Below are 8734 nucleotides of genomic sequence, written 5' to 3' on the forward strand. Positions count from 1 at the left end.
CGGGCTTCGTTTACAAGTCCTTTGCGCCACTGCTGCATCAATTTTACTTGACGCAGCATTGGTGCTAGCAGTGCACTGCACTACTCCAGATTTACAAACTGACTCATTGGGCCCAGTGCATCAGTTTGTAGAGCCCTGCGTCAGATTATACTTGCACCAGGTATAAAGTATGCAGTGTTCCCAGGCAAAAAGCCACATAGAGCTGATGCAGTGAAATTTACAACATTTCACTGCATCATTCTGCGACTTCACTGCATCAGAATTTTACTGCATGCTCAGAGCGGGCGTAAAATTGATGCAGGCCTTTTTCCAATGAGAGTCTCCTCGCATTGCTGGAGTAGCGTCATTTCTACAAAGCTACCCCAGCAATGCATTAGTGTAGCGCCAGCAGATGCATCAGAATTTGCACACAGACACATTCTCACCCACAAGCATGCACACACCATATATTTAAAAAAAAGATTTTACTTGCCAATCTGCTACTGAAGGTCTCATTCAAGCTCCTGGTGCTCCATTTTTTAATAACACTAATAGTGAATAACAGACTATTATTTACTGATAGTGTAACAATAAAAAGGGCAAAAAATGAAGGTGAGGCACCAACGTCCATAAGAGCAAGCTGCCTCTTCTTTTGGGACTGATTTTGCTACCTCTGAGGCCAGGGGCCACAGGCAGTGCTTGGGATTGCAAGGGGCAAACCAGTGGTCAGGGCTGTGATCCCTGATGTCCATGGCTGTGAGCATAATTTGTTTTTGAAGGTAAAATGAGAAAACAGTACTTTTTTGAGCCTCTTGATTTTTTTTTCCATGTATGGAACTGCATCAAAATTGGGTTGCCTGAACTTAGATGCATAAGCTAAGTGTGTGGCAAGTTTGAGGGCCGAAAAGTCCATGAGGCCCAAATTATAGGGACATGAAAAAATGTCTTTTCAATGGAGGTCTGGCTGGACTTGCAGCAACAGTTGCATACAGTTATGGTTATTTCACAGTTTCCACAGGAAGGTCATTTCTGGTTGTCTGAATAATTTTGGCACCGTTTGTCGAATCTGCCCAAAACGTTTGAAAAAAAGGGCATCTTCTTTCGGTTTTTCGTGGTAAATGTTATGCAGAGGGACCAAGACAAAGGGGGTTCCAGAAGTATCATTTAATTCCCATTATAGTCTAAAATCATGTATGTTTAAAAAAATAGCTGAAAGGAATTACACCAATTTCAGCCAAAAGTAGAACTTTAGTCAAGGAAGTGCCTTTGCTTGGTTGCTTTTAAATCTGTTCAGTAATTTTCAAGAAGTTAGTGATGACAAAGGTGCTGCAGTGGATATGAAGAGGTTACATTTCAGATATATCATGGACCATTAATTTGCAGAGCCTCCGCTGAGGATTCACGAATCCAACTGACACATTCAAGGCACTCCATTGGAAAAAGGGGCTCTTTCTCACACCATCCACTGCGGATTCACAAATCTGGGTGAAGATTTATGAATTTGTCAAGTTCTAATTTGCTGGTGGACTGTGTTGGGAAAAATTAAAAGAAAAGGGTCGACAGCCAGTACTAAACCTGTTTTCTTTACCAATGTTTGTTTTTATCTTTTTGCTATGAATTAGGGAATTAAATCTAATGTATTAGTAATCTTTCAGAGAAATTAACTTTTACATACAAGTGTACTGTAGTTGATCGCATACTGTAAATAAAAAGACCTAAAACAAAAACAACATCCAGAAAAACACAAACGAATAGATGTAAAAATCAGGAGGTGCTAGTTTGTAACTGATTCTTTTTATATTCCTAGTGACAGGAAAGACGAGGAGGAGCTGAAGAGACCAGATACTGTGTTAGGGGTCAAGGAGGCCCGGGGGATACAACACAACAGCGCCTCTAGTGAAACTGGACAGACGACAACACTGAATTGGACAACGGCAAAACAGGAAAAAGAAGAAATTAAAGTTAAGTTCGAGCTAAACAAAAGTAGCAGTGACTTCACACAAGATGAGCCCCTTAACTTCTGTAAATCATTCTCTGGCACCCAAAACCACTGCACCACAAACAGCACCTGGTCGATAATGAACCCAACCAGTTCTCGGACCATTAGTCAGCACATCAGCCAATTTACAAACAGAAATGCCAAGTCCTTCTACTGTGGTGACCAGAGCGATATAGATCCGTCACCCAATTGCCGGGTCCAACGAGGAAGCTCGGAGGCATTGCAAGCAGGTCTGCAGCAATTTATTACAGAGGGCTATGCCACAGAAGGTGTTAAGTCAGAGGGTACACTGATGTCCTCTATGTACGAGCCTGGGTTGCCTCTAGACATACCCATCAAAACGGAGAATGATTCCGACTCAGAAAGTGGACTTGATCTGTATATGTCAGCACATACCCACATGTGGCAAGGTCAGGGCGGAGTGCTCAAGAAACAGCTACTAGGCTTTCCAGAAAGCTTGTATCTCAAGACTGAACCAAACCACAGAGGCCACCAGTCTGCATGTCAAAGGCCAAAGTACTTGCCTCACTTCCCACACAACGGACAATGCAAGTCTACACCCTCCCACTCCAGCAGTGTAAACATCTGCAGGCCACTCAAAGGAACATTTCACAAGGAAGTGACTCCATTTTGCCTTCAGAAATGTTCATTTCTAGATAGCATGGTCAGCCTTTCAAGTCCAGACTGTTACAACAATCAGTTCTACGGGTCTGGTTCAATGATGCAGAAAGCACTGAGCGATCCGAATTACAAGCTGCAGTATGAGCTCAAAGGTCATGGTCTGGTTCAGACCATCAAGAAAGAGCCCTTGGATTCGCCACCATGGACTGACAGGGAACCGGATGTGGTGCACACAAGCTTTGCAAAACACATGCTTCCAAATTACCTGCAGAACTCCATGCACAACAAGGCAACAGAGTTTGCATTCTTACAGTAGTGTTTTATTAAGGGGTTTATTGTCTGTTTTGGGTTAGAAATTGCACTATTTTAGCTATTTAGAGATCACATTCATGTGCAGTCTCATTTGGATTCCCAGCACCATACAATTCTTAGCAATTTTTACCATGTAAATTCTTTTCCATGTTGATCGTACACTGCCCTAAGGGAATACTATCAGTCCTAAGGGAAAGATCACCAAAAAACAGCAGACGGTGCTTCCTTTGTGCTAGTTTAGTTCTTTGATGGAATAAATAAAAACATTTCCACACCAGAAATTACAAACAATTGATTGTGTCTCAGCAACATCCTTGGGTCTGTTATTAGTGGGTACATGCAAGAAAATCTTGATTAACAACTTTCAAATGACAGAATAGTTTAGAGCTAAACTGCTTCTCCTTCTGGCTTCCTACCATTTGTGGTGCCGGGTGTGCTAATGTCAGTGCCTGGACTTTACAAGATGACTGCTGCAGAATCTGCATTGCCGGCTAAAATATTCGGGTTCCTGAGACACCCAGAAGACGTCCATACACAAACTCCACTATGCACTTGAAATTGAGGCAGGCAAAAAGTTTATATTACAATAACGAACTCTTGAGTTAAGACTGATTCAACAAGGTCAATGTCCCCAAAAGTCAAGGAGTGTAACTTGGCAATTCTAAAGTATTTCAGACATTTTCAGTCTCTTCCATACTTTGTTCTGCAAAGCCTTTCGGTGTTACAGCTTTAGTAGGGTGCGTGTTAAATTATACAGCACGTGGAACATCGCAAGCAGTCTGGAAAATACCAGGTCCTTCCCACAGAAAGCAAAAATCTCCAGATATAAGAAACTCTAGGGCACAATCAGCATATAAAACATTTTAACATACCATGATGGCAGGAGAACCAGTCCGACCTAAGTTGATCGTAGTTTACATTATATTTATTTATGTCCAAGACATCAACCTATTTCTAAACGACCACTGTCAAAGATAGTCAGCCTGGCTTTGTCTGTCTTTTATGAACACCATCTGCCTCACGTGCATGCTGCATTCAGACACCCCTAGAGACAGTAAACAGTGCACTCTTTGTTTACCGTGCTTGGCGTAGGCAAACATACAGGAAGGAGTGCTATATCAAATCACTTTCACTTACTTGAAATGTTGCCTTTCAAGAGTTCCTATCAGGTGGCATAGGGCCTCACAAGCGTGGTCCGTCCTTTAGGGCGGAGGGGCCACGCCCCTCCACCTTTTGCCCCTCATGAAGAGTGCCGGTCAGGCTGAGCAAAGGTCAGCCTGACAGACACTCTTCATGTTCAGGTCAGGCAGCCAGGAGAGAGACATGCACGATTTGTGCAGACTTCTGGCTGCCTGAGCTGAACTTTGCTTATCTGAAGAGGTCACAACTCTTGTGGGCGTGACCTCCTCGGCTCAGCAAAGGTGCCTCGAGGCCCTTCCCCGGGTGACGAAGGAAGCGTCACCAATTGACTTCAACCTGGGCTCTTCAGGTTTAAGCCCTGAAGCGCCCAGGACGAGTGTCAATCAGTGACACCTCGTCAGAGTGGGGTGGGATCAGCAGTCTCACTGACCCCATCCCTCTCTGTGACGAAGTTGGGACTGCTGCCTTCCCTCATTGGCTGACCTAAGGTCAGCCAGCGAGGGAAGGCAGCAGTCTCGACCCTCTTGGGACCTCCGAGGCTGAAGGTAAGTGTGTGTGTGATATTTTTAAATGAATGTTTGGTGCGTGCGTGCATGTTTGAATGTTGATGAGTGTTGTTAAAGGATGTGCATGTGTGTGTGTGTGAAAGAATGAGTGTGAGTGTGCTTCCCGCCTGCCTCCCTCCCTCCTAAAACTGCCCCCTGCCAATGGGGACCTCTTGTAGTTAGTGTTCGTCAAATCAGTCGGATATTCATCTGTCGTTTTACTAATATATTACACTTGTAATACAGCTGATGGGATATCTGTCACTTTGAGAAGGTGTAACCCATCTGCTGAACTCTAAATCAGGTTCATAGTGTACTTAATGGGAGCCACATGACTGAAGGTCTCTTGTAGCCAGTATCAAATAAATCTATACTTTTAAACAGACTGAAATAATGCGAATGCTGCATGATCATGGTGCTTCTCAACATTGCAACTGTATCCAGTTACAGCTGAAGGTTATATTGCTTTATTGTAATTGTAAGAGTCTTTCCTTGTTCTCCTTGTCTGGTTCCGGATTGATTTCAATAAATATAATAGAACCCAGGAAAAATGATCAAAAAAGGGCAGCTAAATGAATCAGGTTGTTTAAGAAGACATTTAAGGTGCCAGACATAAACTACAGTCTAAAGGAGTGAATTAAAAATACGTGGTCCGAACTGTATATTACTAAGTATAAATTATGTTTTTTATTGTACAGTTGTGAAATTTGACTTGTACATGGGAGAGTATAATAACTACAATCTCCACATTGTATATTGGTGTGTAACTAAGCATTTTGTTATGAAATAAGACATTGTTCTGCAAAAAGAGACTGTAACATTTTGTGTTCATTCATTGGGATAGATGCACTCCGGTGTAATGTAGTGCTATTTTCATATTTACAAACAAATGCTTTTTATGTTGCACGTTTTACTTTTGATACCGAAAGGAAGAAATTAAATTTTGCCAGCAATACAATAGCGCTAACATATAAACTATGTTATCTAATGTGCCTTGACCAATCATCAGACTTTTTTTCAACCACGTAGCTTGAAATAGTACCAACCACATCTGTGAATATGCTATCACATTTAATTAGCATTTTATATATCACTTTTCGCCAAAAAAATGTACAGCTTTAAGAAGTCTGCCAGAGAGCAGAAGAGAACTGTTCTACATGTAGGTTATTTCAGACTGTTAATCTATTGCAAATAAAAGAACAACCTGGTGTGCTTTGAGTTTTCATTTATTCTTTGTTGCGAATGTGACCATGCCCACCAAACCCTTGTACTGTCTGCCTCATTTAGAGATGGGCAGACATTGAGTTTTCCATCAATAGAGCCCATGTTGGCTTCATTGACAGAAAGCTTCCTCGAACAGTGCAACTGAGTGGCGGCAGTGGAGGAAGAACCTTACATCACCTGCCCTATTTAGGGTGAGTGGTGTAGTATCGTTTTATTCTGTCCATCATTGACAGGAAAATCCTATCAGTGAGAGACAGAATAAAACAATAATGACCCCCACGCCTGGCAGAAAAACCCAAGGGTGTGGGGATTATTGTTTTTTTGCTTTTCCTTTGGGAGTTTGTTTCTGAAAAACAAAAACTCATGTAAAGTTTGTTGAATGGCCATCAAAACCGCTGATCCAGCAGTCTTCTCTAAATTTAGCAGGCAGTAATCTGTCAGGTGGTGGCGATTGCGTTATTTAAAATAAATCACTGACATGGTGGTCTACTGACCGCAGCAGGCCCCCATTGCTATGACGGCTGCACTTCTTTGTCGGCAGCAATTTGGGAACGTCCTCATTAGTATTTATGAGATAAGTCGAATAGAGAAGTAGCCTATTAGTACATAGGGGGTCATTCTGACCCCGGCGGCCAGGGTCGGCGGGAGCACCGCCGACAGGCCGGCGGTGCCCCGCAGGGCATTCTGACCGTGGCGGTTCGGCCGCGGTCAGAAGAGGCAAACCGGCGGTCTCCCGCCGGTTTACCGCTGCCCTTAGAATCCCCCATGGCGGCGCAGCTTTCTGCGCCGCCATGGGGGATTCTGACACCCCCTACCGCCATCCTGTTCCTGGCGGTTCGCCCGCCAGGAACAGGATGGCGGTAGGGGGTGCCGCGGGACCCCTGGGGGCCCCTGCCGTGCCCATGCCAATGGCATGGGCACGGCAGGGGCCCCCGTAAGAGGGCCCCGAAAAGTATTTCAGTGTCTGCTAAGCAGACACTGAAATACGCAACGGGTGCAACTGCACCCGTCGCACCCCTGCAACTACACCGGCTCAATTCTGAGCCGGCGTCCTCGTTGCAGGGGCATTTCCTCTGGGCCGGCGGGCGCTCTTTTGGAGACCGCCCGCCGGCCCAGAGGAAATGTCTGAATGGCCGCCGCGGTCTTTTCACCGCGGTGCGGTCATTCAGCGGCGGTACCCTGGCGGACGGCCTCCGCCATCCGCCAGGGTCAGAATGAGGCCCATAGTTCAGTTGCACATTGTGACCAGTTCTTGGTAATCTGACCTTTGTGCCTAATTAGACTATGCAGCTTGGTACAAAAAAACAGAAATGTATCGAAAATAGATTCGAAAAAGAAAGCTGGTTCAAGACAGTTATATTTACAGACAGTAGCAGCTACTGATTGTTTTCGTCGTGAAGTATTGAATTACATTAATTCTGAAAATGGATGGAAACCTTCAAACCTGCAGCACAGTAAAGAGGATCCATAGGTAGAGGCGATAATGTTTGACAAGGCTCATTTGTATCAGGAAAACTGGAGATGTTGGAATTGGTGGCAGTGATACTGGTTCTCACCAGCTGTAGACGATGGTGAAGCTAGAATACAATCAAAGATTAAAGCTGTTTTTTGCCATAGCTCAGCATGACATCAGAGTCAAACTTGCAGCTGCAGCAACTGAATCATTTTGTGAAGTGACTGACTGCATAGGCAAATGGTGAGATTGTCAGTTCCAGACAAGTCAGCACATGTCAGCACAATTCGAGATCTCAAAAGGAAGCAGCTTTGACAATGGGCAATTACAAAATGCTTGATTCTGTCTGATTGGTCGAATCAATTGGAAACACAGCTTGTCGTTCCAGATAAATGTTCAAGGTGACAGTTTGAAATCAGTTCAAACACTGAAGCACTGGCCTCACAGTTGTGCCCAGAATCACAGGATACAGAACTGAGGCCATGATTGGACCTTGGTTTCTCATTTTCAAAGTTGAATGCTCTGACCGTTAGGCCACCTCTCCTCCTAGAGAGAGTGTAAATGAGATTTAAGGAAGAAAAATAGCTGTTTAATTTATAAATGACCAAGGCATCTGATATTCCCAGCTCAGTTGTGTCAGTGCACACATTTGAGATCGCCCATGTTGCAAAGAATTTAAAGATTCTTGCAAAAGATTTGAAGCAGGAGGAATGACAGTTGAACTAGTATTACTGATAGATAACGTTTAAAAGTAATTATCAATAACTTTGAAAGTTGCTTGCATCATTTTCCTGTCAGGATCTATAATTGTTTCTGCAGGTTTTCTCTTGCTGAATATGCCAGTTCTTCTTTTATATCTGCATATGTCAGTATTTCTTAATTTGGGGTCCTAGTTGTGAAGAAAAATAATTGAAACCTTTTCAGGCAATACTAAAATGGAGATAGGTCTGATCTGTCATTTACTATTAAAATAGAAAAAACAATGGTTCCACTGTGTAAAATTATGTACTTCCCTCAATCTGTTTGATCAATGAAAGTAGTGGTGTTCATAGTGATAGAAATGTAGCGGCTCCTGATGATTAAGATACATATCTTCATTGTCCATAGAAGCATACAAACTCGGGTCAAGCATCAGCTGTTTAGCATCATTGACATCCCACTGACTTGCAAAAGGATCTGAGGTGACAATGTCATCCAATGAGATTCTCAAAACATGAGGAATTTTAATAGTTTTTGTAGGGCCCACAATTTGATATAAATCTTTTCCAAAAGAACAAGCAAAAGATGGGCAGTGATGTAGTCCTTCTTAGCTCTGTGAGAATGCAGTTGAAATTCCTAAACTACAGGACTTGGCATAAAACTTTGAGGAAGATAGTGCCCATGAACCATAAGCAAAAAGGGGTGGCCGAGCCAGCCGCCATTCCCTGAGGACCTCTGTCTCCCCAGCCCTGCACATCGGCT

At 43.5% G+C, this 8734-nt stretch overlaps 1 protein-coding gene across 2 annotated transcripts in view; it reads left to right on the forward strand.

Annotated features, from left to right (window-relative positions):
- Window positions 1–5800, forward strand: part of AHRR (aryl hydrocarbon receptor repressor) — an 837654-nt gene extending 831854 nt beyond the window's left edge. For both annotated transcript variants that reach the window (XM_069219459.1, XM_069219460.1), the window contains exon 11: window positions 1787–5800. In XM_069219459.1, the coding sequence (XP_069075560.1) occupies window positions 1787–2915 (1129 nt within the window). In that variant the 3' untranslated portion in view covers window positions 2916–5800. The remainder of the gene's footprint in view (window positions 1–1786) is intronic.
- The last annotated feature ends 2934 nt before the right edge of the window (window positions 5801–8734 follow it).

Source organism: Pleurodeles waltl, chromosome 2_2 (assembly GCF_031143425.1).
Source record: "Pleurodeles waltl isolate 20211129_DDA chromosome 2_2, aPleWal1.hap1.20221129, whole genome shotgun sequence".
NCBI classification, from domain to species: Eukaryota; Metazoa; Chordata; class Amphibia; order Caudata; family Salamandridae; genus Pleurodeles; species Pleurodeles waltl.